At 41.9% G+C, this 16,184-nt stretch overlaps 1 protein-coding gene across 1 annotated transcript in view; it reads left to right on the top strand.

Annotated features, from left to right (window-relative positions):
- The window catches only part of LOC119423225 (syntaxin-3), a 41,608-nt gene that overhangs the window by 24,375 nt on the left and 1,049 nt on the right, over window positions 1-16,184 (top strand). The window contains exons 2-8 of the mRNA XM_037690631.1: window positions 1,374-1,448; window positions 1,537-1,636; window positions 1,724-1,798; window positions 1,955-2,025; window positions 2,577-2,685; window positions 11,824-11,897; window positions 13,488-13,622. Of these exons, the coding sequence (XP_037546559.1) occupies window positions 1,374-1,448; window positions 1,537-1,636; window positions 1,724-1,798; window positions 1,955-2,025; window positions 2,577-2,685; window positions 11,824-11,897; window positions 13,488-13,622 (639 nt within the window). The remainder of the gene's footprint in view (window positions 1-1,373; window positions 1,449-1,536; window positions 1,637-1,723; window positions 1,799-1,954; window positions 2,026-2,576; window positions 2,686-11,823; window positions 11,898-13,487; window positions 13,623-16,184) is intronic.

Genomic DNA, 16,184 nt, shown 5'->3' with positions numbered 1-16,184 from the left:
GATGATTAGCGGCCATCTTGGAGCTGCAGTGAGTCTCACTCTTACAGAAATAGATCTTGCTTAACTCTGAATGCCAGAAAACACCTAGTAAATGCTACCTTCCTTCATTCCGGCCATTGACTATGGTGACATTATTTACATGAATGCCTCTGCCAGTTCCTTGCAGATGTTGGATGCTGTCCAGCATGGCACACTAAGATTCATAACTGGTTGTAACTACTGTACCCATCACTGCACCCTGTACTCCTTGGTCAGTTGGTCATCATTATCTACCTGTACATGTAGGCTCTCACACTGGTTCATTTTCATCTATACAGTAAATCCCTCCTTGGTCTGCTACCTTCTTATATCTCCTTCCACATGTCTGTGCAGTTACAACATGTGCTCTTAGGTCATCATTACCTGCAGCGTTCCCTCATTGCGGACTGAACTTGGCAAAAAGGCATTTTCTTACTCAGCTCCTGCATCTGGAAAACCTTGTAACTGGAATTGAAGTTGTCCTCCTTGATTTCTTTAAAGGGTTTCAAACATTTGTTAATGGCAATAGAAAAATCAAAGCAAATGTGTTCTTGTTTTTAATATTTCACCCTGTTTTATGGCAAACTGATTTATTGTTTATACACTACTTTTATTTTAACTGCATTTTACTATAGGTTATTGTTATTGTTTGTTGTTATTGTCTGTATTTTATATGTTCTGTCTGGAACAGGTCCCTCTTGTAAATGAGTCCTCATGGCTCAATGAGACCATCCTGTATAAATAAAGGTTAAATCAATGAAAAAGGACTTGGGGTCCACTGTCCAGGAAAATGGGGAGTGTGGTAAAGAGGTTTAAAAGAGAGTCCAGGCAGGATGGAGAAAAGTTTCAGGAGTGATCTGTGACAAAACGGTGTCAGCAAAGGTCAATGGAAAACTTTACAAGACAGTTAAAAATAAATATATGCTTCATTTTACTGCCATATATTTTATTGTTTATTTTTCAGTGTACTTCCTCTGACCATATGTCACTGAATGGTACTCATATTGATACTCTGTATTGGCAAGTACTCAAATGTATGTACTTGTAAATGGTTTGAAAAAGTTTTATACTGGTGCAGCCCTACGTCTAACTTCTGCTAATTGTAATCTATTTGGAAAAGTTTGTTTATTTAAGCCAGTTTCTGGGAATTTCACAGCAGGCTTGCTTAAAACACGTCAATAAGTTGCTATTTACACAACACATTTTGTTGGCAGACCTCAAACTGATGAAGCCTTTTGGATGAAAGATGAAACGTTTATTCCAAGAATAATCTGTCCAGATGACATGACTGAACTTTTTTGTGATATTCAGGTTCAATAATATGTTTTTTTCCTCCAAACATCTGGTTTTCACAGAAGAGTGATCCAAGTGGAGATGACATCGAGGTCCCAGTGGAAAATGAGGCTTTCATGGACAGCTTCTTTGCACAAGTATTTTCTTTCTGTCGTTGCAAAGTCTTCACTTTAATCACATTTGCTTCATAATAAAGTGTGTGCCTTTTGTATGGGTGTGTTTCAGATTGAAGATATACGCACCAGCATTGACAAAATTGATGAAAGCATAACGGAAATTAAGAAACTTTACTCCACCATCTTGTCGGCCCCAACATCTGACCAAAGTAACTGCTTCAAACACACATTTTCAGATATCCAGTGTTTTCAAATCAATTCCTTCCTTACTTTCTCTTCTGATTTTTTCTTTCCAGAAATACAAGATGATGTTGAAGCTCTCACCAATGAAATAAAAAAGTCTGCAAACAATGCACGAAACAAGCTCAAGAGTCAGTATTTAGATTATTTTATTGTTCCTTGTGAGTCTAGGTAATAGTGTAGAACACCCTGTATGACATGGAGACATGTCAGTTGAGTGACATGTTGAAGTCATCCCTTACAGGACACTTTGTAAAAGCTAACTGAGTTTTGTTTGTGTGGTTAAGGTATTGAGCGGCAGCTTGAATCAAACACGGATGAAAGAGCCTCAGCTGACCTCAGGATACGCAAGTCACAGGTGAAAGAGCAGGCAGCTGACCAGCTAAAGTACACATACAGATGTGGATCGATGTGTTGGCACCGTCTATAATAGTAAAAAACACAACAGGTGTAACTGGCCAAAAAGTTCCAGTTTTGTCTCATCAAGCCCAGAAACTTTGGTTCTGGTCTGCATGATTTTTGATGAAGTAACTGACATTTAGTGCTTTCTATCAAAGGTTGAGCCCTCCTGTTACAAAAATCCCAAACATGGTTCTTCATGGCCTAAGCCATCAATTAATACCTCTGTATACAACACGTCTACAGATGAATCCACGTCAACAATATTTGATAGCTGGTTATATTGAATATGTGCAATAACTGTTGCAGCCCTGGAGTTCAGCCACCTGAGCCCCATCTTCTTTAAGTTTACATGAAAAAACATTGGATACAAAAATGATATGCAACAGAATCCAAGAAGTACTTTTTAAAGTAACCTGAAAACATAAATTTGAATTTATCAAATACTGTTAACAAGTCAATTAACTGAACTGTCTGTATTTGCCCCCGCCCACCCCCACCTTCCTACAGCATGCTATTCTGGCCAAAAAGTTTGTGGAAGTTATGACAAAGTACAACGAAGCTCAAGTTGATTTCAGAGATAAAAGCAAAGGAAGAATTGCTCGCCAGCTGGAGATCAGTAAGTTGACTTACACCAAAGCAGATCTTCAATACACAACACTCATTACAGACTCATTTTTTTATTAATTTTTATTATAGCTGAAGGATTTACTTGTCTTTTCTGATCTAATTGTTATCTTTTTTGGTACTAACAAAAACAAAGACCAAACAAAAACCGCCCTGAAACATTTTCCATCTTAGACCTGTTTCTAACAAATATGCCTCACAAATTCCCTGGTACAGGTGTATTCACAAACATTTTGAGTGATCATTGTGTGACAGCGGCTCTCAGAGACATTAAACTTCCACCTTCTAAGCCCAGATTAATTAAAAAAAAGGATCTGAAACATTTTGCGAACAGTCATTCCTCTGGGATCTGTCTCACTTTGACTGACATCGTATTCTGTTAACTGATGACGTGAACTCTGCTTGGAACTATTTTCATAATAGTTTCATTTATTTTGTGAACTTACATGCTCCTTTTCGTCAGTTCAGAATAAAGGGACGAGACAGCCCCTGGTTTACTCCAGAGCTAGCTGACCTCCTGCACAGGAGAGATCATCTTTGGGCTGCAGCGAGAAAATCTGACTCAGACACTGATTGGTTGAGTTTTCAACAGATGAGGAATAAATGCACAACTGCTGTCAAAGCAGCAAAATGCAACTATTTCTTATCTCAGACCTCCAAAAAGCTAAATGACCCTAACAGATTCTGGAAAACCATCAAATCTCTCTCAGGCACCCTCCAATCATCTGACCTCCCATCACAACTTCTCATTAACTCTGTTCCTGTGTCAAATAAGCACGAGATCCTGAACTGTCTCAACAAACATTTTGTTGCTTCTGGTTCTTTATTTGACACAGTTACTAACGGAAAATCAGCCACTTCACTTAATAACAAAACTTCTAGAAATCAAATTCCTCCTACAAGTCAATCCTCAGTTAATCACAGCTTCTCTTTTTCTCCATTCTCAGTCAGTGAGGTCAATAAACTGTTAAAAGATCTTGTTCCTAAAAAATCTGCAGGACCAGATGAACTTCCACCTTATTTCTTTCTTTTTTTAATGACATCACAATGTTTTGTTTAGGTTTTTTTCCCTTGTCCTGTCCGGCATTGTGACACTTAGAATTATTGTCTGAGTGTCAAAGTGATGCCCAACAGATTTACTTTCACAAGCAGAGCATTATGGCTGGCCTTAATGCTCCACTTGATATATAAATTAAATTTTATTATAATTTTCTTTGGGCTTGTTTCAGATGTAATGGACATGGGGATGAAAAACAAAGAAGAAAACAAAGCAGAAAAGTGAGAGAAGGGTTAAAAGGTAAATAAGGAGATAGGAATAGAGGAGAGAGAGAGGGATAAGGAGAACACAAATCAACATCATTGAAGTCTGTCTCTAGACCTGGGGAAAGAGAAAAAAAAAAGACAAAACCAAGAAACCACAACAACAAACAACTTGTATAATGATACTTATAACATCATTAGAAAGTATTTTATACAGTACATGGTAATACAAGATGTATTTAGTGGCCACCACAACCCATCTGAGTGTGTATCTGATAAACACCTGAATCTAAACACCTGTGTGAGCATGCTTGTCACTATAAGGTTTCTCCATAGAAATCTTCAATAGTGGATGTGGGGACCCACAGACCCGTCCCCACAGGACACAATGGTAACACAGGGAAGACCGGAGCCACAGGCACACAGCAGTCCCCAAGCCTGGAGCTCCGGGAGTCCCCCACCATGGACACCCCAGAGAGAGAAGCAAAGGGAAGCCCCGAATGATCCCCAGCAACCACAATGCAGAAACCCCAGGAGGCTGCAGCGATGAGTCCACAGGTCCCGCTGGCAACCCGCCCCTCCAGAGTAGATCCGACCATGGACACCGAGCCCCGAGTCCCGAAGTCATACCAACCCCCAACAGAGGCCCGATAGAGCCAGGGCACCCAGCCCCCAACAGGCAGCCACCAGGGTGGGCCTGCACACACCCCACCACCCAGACCCAGCTGCTGAGAGCCACCAATGCACTGGTGGTAGGGGGGCACACCAACCCACCGGAGGGGAGCGCGACGGGGGAAGTAGACCCCACATTATATGGGGGGCACAAATTGATCCAAGAGAGGGGACCACCTAAAACCCAACCCGAGACATAAACAGGCACACAGAGACAGCCTGACAGAGCCTCTGGCAGGCCGTCCATGCGCCCTACCCACCCGACAGTGACCGCAAGCCGGCCCCAGGCCGGGTGCCAGAGCAGCAGGGAGCAGCAGCTGAGGAAGGTTGGCCCAGCGCACCAAGGACCAGGCACCCCAACAACCCCACACCACAGGCCTGGAGAAGCGCCGGCATGCCACCTATGCACCCCCCATACACACAACACCTCCTACCGCAAATGTCACATCAGGCCAACCAGTCAGCACCGCGCCAAAGCGAAACCATGCCCCCGACCACCGCCATACACCACCAACGACCACACTCACACACACAGCTGATCTCCCGCCAGAACCCAGCCGCCACCCCAGCCAAAGAGCCGGCCATCGCAACCAGGAACCCTCATCAAAAGATCTGAACAACCCAGGGAGAACCAGAGCACCGGCCCCACCCACAATCGCCCCCCAAGGCCCAACGCCCACCCACAGCCCAGACCCCAACCAGGCAGCCTACCCCCCCCCCCCTGCCCCCGATCTCAAATGTCAAACGGAGCACGGGGGTGTAAGGAAAAACCTGGTGATGAGCTGCTGAGATCACGTGAGAGCTGTGCTGTGTAAGTAACATGGCAAGATATTGCTAAACTAAAATGATTCGACTCAGGTAAAACAAGCCAATATATTACAATCAAGCATAATAAATATTGTTAATAATAACCTCTGCATATTGTTTCAATAAACCAAACTGGACAAGGAAACCTTGGACAGTCTGGAGAGTTACGTGGAGGAGTGTTTTAACAACATCGTGATGGGTAAACCACAAAAAAACAACGCACATCAACGGCCACACCAACTCCTAAATGCACGCGTTCAGAGAGCTCAACCAGCACGTTCACCTCTCCAGAGAAAAGCTTCACTGATGTCCTGGGCTCTATAGACAAGAAGCTAGCCAGCTTAGATGCTCGGCTGGCCCTGGTGGAGGTTCTCCACAAGGAGTTTCAAGCACTGAGGGAGTCTCTGGAGTTCAGCCAAGCTCAGGTAGCGTCACTTGCTGCAGAGAACCAAACTCTGAGGGGTAACGTCAAAGAACTCACCGAGAAGAGGTTGCAGCTGTCTGGAGAGAACGGGAAAATGAAAGAATCCATTTGGAACATTCAGGCTCAAAGCATGCGGGATGATCTTGACTTCTCTTGGATCCCAGAACGAGCAGAGGAGGACGCTGAAGTTACGATCCATGAGTTTATCCAACATCAGCTGAAACTCCAAAGTGAGACAATAAAAAACATCACATTCCATCGTGTTCACCGGCTCGGAGGTAAGAAGCCCGATAACAAGCGACCTCGACCAATTATAGCTAAATTTGAACACTTTAAACAAAAAGAGCAGGAGAGAGGTTGGGGCAGAGAGCTGTGTGGGATGGACTTCAGTGTGAACGATCAATTTCCTAAAGAGATCCTCGATCGGAGGCGAGTTTTGTTTCCAATCAGGAAGAAATACATGTCTGAGGGCGTCAGATCTACGGTGGCTGTAGATAAACTTTATATTAATGGTCAGTTGTTCAGGGAACGGGACGTCACCCCGTGGCTTTATTAAAAGGAACAACAGGTTAGTTTGAAGCAGGGCTGTTCAACTGACGGCCCGCGGGCCAAATCAGGCCCACAGGTGAGCTAAGTTCGGTCCACCAATGGGTTCATTCTTTTAAAACAAAACTAGAGTTTTAACTATAAAACAAAGTAACTTAATGATAAGAACTAGTGGATATCTGACCCCTGAGCGCTTGGCTCTCAGTAACTGTGGCCCCCTGGGCAGTTTAGTTGAACAGTCCTGGTTTAACGCTTGTAACACTGGAGGTAAATTAACTGGCATTTGTAAATAAAATGTAAAGCACAGCTCGGTAAGCTGTCTGCACTGGTGGTGGTGAACGGTGTCACAGCTATTCTTTTCCTTTTGTATTTTTATTATTTTCTTCTTTAGTTTGTCTGTTACCACATCACTTCATCAGTCTTTTTCTCTTCTTTACCACCCAACAAACATTTACACACAAGCACACCAAAACACACACACACACACAAACACACACACACCAGAGAACTTCAAACATCACTGTGTGTTTCTAAACATCTAAACAGGCAATCTGAAGCAATAACTGTGATTTTAGTTGGATCTATTTGTCTCTATGGTGACATGCGCTGGTCAACTTTAGCTACTCACGCACAACTATGGGCACATTAAGGTTTGTGACTTGGAATGTCAATGGAACCAGTACTCAACAAAAAAGATTAGGAATTTTAAACCAGCTTAAAAGATTACAGGCAGATGTTGTCTTTTTACAAGAGACTCATAAATCTACTACAACTGCAGATGATCTTAAATCACCTGACTTTCCTGATGTGTTTTGTGCTTGCTATAACTCAAGACAAAGGGGAGTGGCAATATTAATACACAAAAATGTTAATTTTACAGTACTAGACACAGTTACAGACCGACTGGGTAGATATTTAATAATACAACTTTGTATAAATAACTACAAGCTGTGTATTGTCAGCATATATGCCCCAAATGTTGATGACACCTCTTTTTTTCATGATTTTTTCCTCAGCACTGTCTGATCACTTGGATTGCTCACTTATACTTGGAGGTGACCTCAACTTTGGTCTAAATGAAGAATTAGACAGATGTAGTAGAGCAGGAACTCAGCGCAGTTGGCAGTCCATAAATATAGTTAAACAGTACATGAATGATTATGGACTTTGTGATACATGGCGATCTCTTCACCTGAATCGTAGAGAGTATACTTTCTTCTCACCTGTCCATCACTCTTACTCTCGTCTGGATTATTCTTTAGTCAGCAGCTCGTTGTTGACGGACATCTCAGACACTGAGATTCACCCTATAGCTGTCAGTGATCATGCTCCTGTCTCTTTAACTCAAGCAAACAGAAAAAAATCCCAAAAAGTATAAACTGGAGATTTAATATATCATTGATGAAGATGAAGACTTTATCAAATATTTTACAGAAGAGTGGGCCTCTTATCTGGAGTATAATGACTTGCCTGGAACATCAGCATCTGTTCTCTGGGAGGCAGGGAAAGCAGTGATGAGAGGTAAAATAATCTCATTCTCATCACATAAGAAGAAAAAAAAAACATATTCAATAATTAGAAGAAACCATTAAATTGTTAGAAGCCTTCCAAGATGAAGAAATGCTGGACAAAATGCGTAAAGCAAAATTAGAATTAAATGAACTTATTAACAAAAAACTCAATTCTTAATACAAAGACTTTGAATAGAAAACTTTGAGCAGAGCAATAAGTCAGGTAGCTTTCTAGCAAAACAGCTCAAAATAAATAAGGTAAATGGTAAATTGACTGCACTTATATATTATTTTTCATTCAACCTTTATTTAGACAGGTAAATCCCATTGAGCCTCGAGGATTCATTTATAAGAGAAACCTGATATCAACAAAGAAAGATGACAACAATGGACAACAGCGACAACAAAAGACAGTTATAAAAAAGCATACAGATTTTTTTTACAAATAAGATGGCAAAAAGAGTAACAAAAACAGCTAGATTATAAGGCAAATGTAGAAAACTAATACTAATAGTAAACTGATTAACTGAGGATTGACTTGTAGGAGGGATTTGATTTGTAGAAGTTTGGTTATTAGGGGAAGTGGCTGATCTTCCATTAGTAACTGTGTCAAATAAAGAACCAGAAGCAACAAAATGTTTGTTGAGACAGTTCAGGATCTCGTGCTTATTTGACACAGGAACAGAGTTAACGAGAAGTTATGATGGGAGGTCAGATGATTGGGGGCTGCCTGAGAGAGATTTGATGGTTTTCTAGAATCTATTGGGGTCATTTAGATTTTTGGAGGTCTGAGATAAGAAATAGTTGTGTTTTGCAGCTTTGACAGCAGTTGTGCATTTATTCCTCATCTGCCAAAAACTCAACCAATCAGTGTCTGAGTCAGATTTTCTCGCTGTGGCCCAAAGATGATCTCTCCTGTGCAGGAGGTCAGCTAACTCTGGAGTAAACCAGGGGCTGTCTCGTCCCTTTATTCTGAACTGACGAAAAGGAGCATGTTTGTTCACAAAATAAATGAAACTATTATGAAAATACTTTGTAGTTCTCAGCCGTGTTCACAGCGTCAGTTAATAGTCAATCAAAGTGGGATAGATCCCAGAGGAATGACTGCTCACAAAAATGTTTCAGATCCCCTTTTTTAATTAATCTGGGCTTAGAAGGTGGAAGTTTAATATCTCTGAGTGCTGCTATTACACAATGATCACTGAAAATGTCAGCGAATACACCTGTACCAGGGAATTTGTGAGGCATATTTGTTAGCAACAGGTCTAAGATGGAAGATTTTTCAGGACGGTTTTTGTTTGGTCTAGTGGGAGAGTCGATCAATTGGGTTAGATTGAGTGACAGGCAACATTCCTTGAATTTATCACAGAGGGGGGTCGACTTATCTCAGTCAATGTTGAAATCTCCTGCCAAAAAGATCTCTTTGAATTTTAAATTTCCAAGGAATTCCATCAGGGAGGACAGAGCCTCAGGTGTTGATGAGGGGGGATGATAACAACAGACTACAGATAAAATCTGGCCTCCATTCAAAGTGATGTTTACAGCTAAGGCATCAAACTGGTTTGGAATTGTTTCAGCAGACACAAGACAAGAAACCAGAGAAACTCTGATGTAAATAGCGACTCCACCCCCCCTTTTTTGATGATCACAGTGATAGAGGTTAAATCCATCGATTACCAGGTCATTATTCAGTACAGATTTGTTGAGCCAGGTTTCAGAGATGAAGATTACATCTGACCCAGAAGAACTGACCAGAATTTTCAAGGTATCAAGTTTTCTCAGAAGGCTACGAGCGTTTACATGCAGAAAATGAAGTCCTGACATGTTTTTAAAGTCATTTGGTGTGCTGTAATTAGTGGGGGGTCGTCGATACCTTAATCAAAAACCTCTTATCTCCATTTTTGAAAATGAGGTCAAACAATACATCAAAACTATTAAATATTCCACCAACACAAAGGCCATAAAAACTTGCACCTTATATGCTCTCTTCAATATATTTATGAAATATGTTATTATAAATTATTGTCTCAGTGTTTGTAACCCCCTGGCGTCTGTTATATCATTACTGTATACTGCAATTTATTGTATTGTTTTGTACTTTTTCAATAAAGATTAAAAAAAATAGTGGGCGGTCCAGGGTTGGGCTGAATCCCTGAGATCAGTAACAACATTATTATCAGACATTTTATTGTGTTTTTCGTGACTGATGTGTAACTACAGGAGTTAACAATGTGACAATTAGCCCCCATAATCGAACCATGAGAAACATTAATGAAAACGCGATCATTCAGAACCCAAAAACAGTGAAAGTTGCAGTGATGGGCAGATCCAGGTGTATTAACAAGATTCAGTGACTCCAGATAGACTTGAGATCTGAAAATAATGACAATAATATGAATGGTGCAGAAATGTCTAAGACTATAAAGTGTCACAACTCAAATGGGCAAACAAATCCGACGAGGTGGCCCAATTGCAGTTTGAGTTGGGTTGCTGCGAAGATGGATGGATGCTCCCATAAAAAACAGAAGCAGGGTCCAGAATCAACAGGCAGAAACAGATAATTTGCAGCAAATAGCAGAGCGAGCTGCCAGAAAATCCTCCTGAAATGAAAGGCATGGTCCTAGCTCGTTTCAGGTCAACAAGGGACAACAACGTGATCCGGAATAAAAATAATTATTATCCAGGCGTGTTTGGATGGAGGTCTGTAGCCACTCCGATGCAAACTCTAAACTTTTCTCGAGCACCACGCAGCGCTGCTCCTCCACTTCTTTGCACGTCACCTTCGTACTCCACATAACGAGAGGCACCCCCGGTGAAAAACAACGAGACTGACCGGAGAGGCTGAGGCTGAAGTCATCACTGGTCCGGTTTGGTTCTGCTCCAGTCCAGCTCCGGCACTCCATGGCACAAGAGGCGAAGAGGCTGAAGTGGCTGAAGTCGTCTCTGGCCCGGTTCTGCTCCAGTCCGGTTCCGGCGGCACTTCAAAGCATCAGAGCACAGTGATTCCACGGACGTGGACAGTCCTTCATTAAAAGGTAACGGGCTGCTCACTGAGGCTGAGACCGGCTCTGTTAAAGACGAAGTCCCCCACAGCCAAATCGGTTTGGTTCTGGTCCAATTCGGGGGACACAGGTACACTTCCCCCACACCAATGAAGACACCACGAGGGCCAGTCCAGCAGAAAACTAGTGACATACCTCCCAGCAATTCTTGTTGGAACCAGGTAGAACCACAAAGGTCCAGATGAGAAGTTCGTTGGGGTCCGGAGAGAGAGAGAGAAAACACCGGACCTTCGTGCGACAACTCCCCAGCTCGAGGGGTCACCTGGACAGCAGGGTGCGCTCAGAGTGACCGGTGGGGTGGGAGCGGCCGGTCCTGGACCGAAAAAATTTTTTTGGACGGTCCTGTCCGGCTCTCTGAGTCACTGAACACCGAATTCGGTTGTAAGGGGGACTAACTTTGGTCCGATTCGAAAAAACATATCAGTTTGATGGTAAAAGACTGCAGAGAAGCTGGGGGGAGCTGCCGTCCATCAGCTTGCCGGAACTGGAAGTATAGCGCCTTTCTATCTTATCGAGATACTCAAAGCGCTTTATACTACAATCTGTGTCCTCATTTACCCATTCTTACAGCAAATAATTCTAAAGAGACTAATCAGTGCTTTATCACATTCATGGATTGTCCTAATAAAGCCCCTATCTTATGCGGGAACTATTCATTTTAGTTTTCATATTGCTTTAAAATTTAATTTCCCTAAACAATTGATAACAGTAGCGGCCAAATGTTAATCATTTGGTTATGAATCGATTATCTAAATTTGCTGAATTAAATTGAATTAAATAATTTTGGTAATCCGTGAATAAATGTTTATTTTTACAGCCTGAATTTTTCATTCCTATGTGTTCTGCAGCGGGAAAAGCAACAACTGATGAAGAACTGGAGATGATGCTGGAAGGGGGAAATTCTGCTGTTTTCACTGCTGGGGTAAGACCTGTATGTTTGGTTCTGTACGTGAATAAATGAAGCATGCTGGATAAAACTCAACCAGAAATCGAACTTTAGCCAAACCACTTACAAAAAACAAAATCTTTGTTCTTTTAAGTGGCCTTGCTTTAGTGGACTGTCAGAAACAAGTTTAAGTTACTGACAAATGATTACATCAAACAAGACAAAATAGTTTTAAGTCATTTTAAACACAATTACACAAAGGCACAATTTTTCATTTGTCATCCATCCGTCCACCCACCCACCCATCCATCCATCCATCCATCCATCATCCATTCATTCATCCATTCATCCATACATTCCACCCACCAATGGTAAATGGACTGTACTTATATAGCACCTTTCTATCTTATCAAGACACTCAAAGTGCTTTGCAACAGAATCTGTGTCCTCATTTACCCATTCAAACAGCTCTCTACTAGATCTCTACAAAAACTAATCAGAGCTTTATCACATTCATACACCGATGGGACACACATCGGAGGCAATGAGGGGTTCAGTGTCTTGCCCATGGACACTTTGGCATCTGACTGCTGGTGGATTCAAACCCCCAACTCTTGCATTGGAGGACGACTGCTCTAACCACTCAGCCACAGCAGCCCATCCATCCAACCATCCATCCAACCATCCATCCACCCATCCATACCTCATCTATCCAGCCATTCATCCATCCATACCTCCATCCATCCACCATCCATCCACCCATCCATACCTCCATCTATCCAGCCATTCATCCATCCATACCTCCATCCATCCATCTATCCATACATACATACATACAACCATCCACCCATCCACCCATCCATCCAACTATCCAACCATCCATCAATTTGTTCTCAACAGCTTATTCATGTTTATGTAGTAGAGACGACAGGTTCAAGAGGAAAACAACCATTCCTCTCCTCAACTCCTCCATAGAGATACCAAGAGAGGATTTACAGTAAATTTACTCCTTTGAGTTCTGGGTCTCTTTCCTAATGGAACATCCCCAGAAACCCCCCAGCAAGTGGCATCTTAATAAGAAGACCAGACCACCTCAGCTGACTCCTTTAGATGCAACAGAGCAACAAATTAACCCCGCCTCTATCTTTATATATTTTCTTCACCCTATCTAACCTGAGCCCAGCCACTATAGGGGAAAAGCACATTTCACTTACTCATAGTTTCATATTTTGGGCCCATATTTGACTCTTAATTCCTGACCATAAATTAAGGTTGGAATGTAGACAGACCAGAAAATCTCAAATATCTCCTTCTGGCTAAGGTCTTTGCCACCCTAAACCAGATCAACAATTGTACTACTGCAGATGAATTTGTACCATTGCATCTTGTCACCACTTGGGAACATTTGGTACAACAAGTATAAAATGTCCTTTGTATTTAGCTCAAATATGTCAATGTTTCTTCAGAATCAATGACCTTCATTTTTTGTTCATGCACTGTATTGAAGTTGGACTGATTTGTTTAGTTTGCTTCTATAAGAAATTGAATGATTATCTAGATTAGTTTCCTTATATTTATGTTTGCTAAATGTTCTGACTTTGGCTTTGTGTTTTATCTCCTTGACAGATTATGGAGTCGAAGATCAACCAGCAGGCACTGGATGAGATCGAGGCTCGTCATAAAGACATCATGAGGCTGGAAAGCAGCATTAAAGAGCTTCATGACATGTTTGTTGACATTGCCATGCTGGTAGAAAACCAGGTAAATATTCATGTATTGACGCAGTAGTAAAATAACAAAATCTTTTTGTTTCTGCAAACTAGATATTCACTGGACCATTTTTAGCTTAATATTTATTCTGTATGCAGATGGACCAGCATGTTAAATTTGTTTCTTTCACATTTCAAGCATGTTCTAATTACATTAAAATAAAATAAAAAATCAGTAAGTACTCACTAATGATATACACCATTTACATACACATTATAGTGTTGTGGGCTTTTTATCTGTGGAACAACAACAGGGCTTTTCATTGCTCATTTTGTTTGTTTCTAAGAAATCATGTAATCGTTTGTAGTGTTGTTTTATGTATAAAAAAAAGAAGAACACATACACTAAAACAGGAGATCTTAAAATTATACAAGTACAAGTAGTTATACAGTATAAATAGTTAGGATTGGTAAATGCAACAACAGAAACTTTATTCTCATTCCTCATCATTTATATCTCTTGTTCAGTGAAATGAGGAACTCATAGAACATCACTCAACCTTCTGACATGGATTCAATAATTTCAATAGATAAACTTTTATTAACTTGCCTTTTACACTGAATTCTAACATTCTCACTTTCCTCAGGTGGACCAGTCACCTGTGTCATGTCAACAACCTTCTTTTCAGGCATGCCATGGAACATTAATGGGTTCATAGGATAAATAAACAACAAACACAAATGTATGGTTTCCATCCATCCATCCATCCATCCATCCATCCATCCATCTATCTTCCATTATCTTTACCCATTTCTTCCTTTTGGGGTTACGGGGGGTCACTGGTGCCCATGTCCAGCCTTCACTGTGTGAGAGGTGGGGTACACTCTGGATGGGTCTCCAGTCCATCACAGGGACACATAGAGACAACCATCCACTCTCTCTCTCTCTCACTCTCTCACTCTCACTCACCCACCCACCCAGGGACAATTTAGAGTGACCAATCAGCCTAACATGCATGTTTTTGGTCTGTGGGAGGAAACTGGAGCACCTGGAGAAAACCCACGCATGCACGGAGAGAACATGCAAACCACCAGAAAGGTCCCTGACCAGGATTTGAACGGAGGACCTGCTCGCTGAGAGGTGGCAGCTCTACCAACTGTGCCACCGCCCCGCCCAAATGTATGGTTTTGAAAAAGGAAAAGAAAAAACCACATATCTGTCCTTGGTTTAGTGGTCAGCTCTGTTGCCTCACAGCAGGAAGGTTCAAGTACGGGTTCTTCCTGTTTGGAGTTCTTCATGTTGAAAGTTCTTTCCTTGTTTGTGTGAGTTTTCTCCTGGCACTTGGTTTCTATCCACAGTCCATACATTTCTAAGTGAGCGTGTGTGCTTTTGTGTTTGTTTGTTTCCATGTGATGGACTGGTGATCTTTCTAAGTTTATTTTGCTTTTGCCCAAAATGCATCTCCAGCCCCCCACCCCCCACCCCTATACCCAACATTAATTAGGAAGATGGGAAAGTCAATTAGACAACTTGTGTAAAGACGAGTAGGAATGAGTAACTAAGGAAAGCACTGGTTCTGCTTACTGACAAAAGTCCCTTTTCCACAGTTCCTCCTTGGGCCCGCTTTAGCCTGCTTAGGCCGGTTCCATGTCCTTTTCCACAGGGCCTTCTTCATGGAACCGGCCTGTTTTTTCAGAACCTACTTCTCTGCGGTTCCACTGAGTCCAAGCAGGACCCAAGTATGTGACGTCAGAACATTGTCGGTCACTGGTTGGTCAGGGGGAGGACTCACTGGATCTTTCAGAAACTTTTCAAAACACCGATCCGCCATTCGCAATTTCTCGGAACCCGGAGCAGCGGCTGGATCTATTTTAAAGATTTTAAAACCACTAATGACAGCACAGTGGTCTAATGCTGAAGTGCAGGCATTTTTTGTGCTTGATGGTCGATGACAAAATTCAGAGCGAGCTAGATGGAGCTCCACCGGTCTCCCTGGTCCTCTCCACCAGAGCCTCTGAGCCAGGACGGGCAAGGCGTCATGTGCCCGGCTCCGAGCTCCGCTGGTCACCGTGGAAGATCCTCCGTGGTGCCGACTCGCGGCTCGGGCTCCAGATCCTGGCCTTGCGTGCTCTGTGGACTCTGAGTTCCTCTGGTCACCATCACGGAGGGTCATACGAGCTGCTGACTCACAGAAGGCCGTTGCCCAGACCCCGGCCTTGCGTAATCATGAAGGCCGAACCCCAATCCCAGCAGACAGGCGGACCGGGACGGGTCTGGATGGGCGGTGGAAACAATTTTTAAAAACATTTTATATATAAAAATAATGTTTTTGTTTTTTTTAATCAGTGAAGATTAAAAATAAATAAATAAACGGTGCCGGCTTTATCATGAAATCCTGTTTTCACTTTAATGGCTATTAAATAATCTGTTAAAGTTAACTTGGCTGAAAAAAAATAATTAAAAGACACAAAATTATTGGATATCTCAGGAATATTTCCCTCAAATATGTTTAAAGAAGAGCTATGGCCTTTAGTTCAACTTTATTCTAACCCACAGATGTACAAATCACAAAACAAGAACTTTAAAGCAAAGCTAAAAATAATATATATATAT

The sequence above is a fragment of the Nematolebias whitei genome, chromosome 16 (assembly GCF_014905685.2).
Source record: "Nematolebias whitei isolate Nwh7 chromosome 16, NemWhi1, whole genome shotgun sequence".
NCBI classification, from domain to species: domain Eukaryota; kingdom Metazoa; phylum Chordata; class Actinopteri; order Cyprinodontiformes; family Rivulidae; genus Nematolebias; species Nematolebias whitei.
This window is presented reverse-complemented; position numbering and strand designations above follow the sequence as displayed.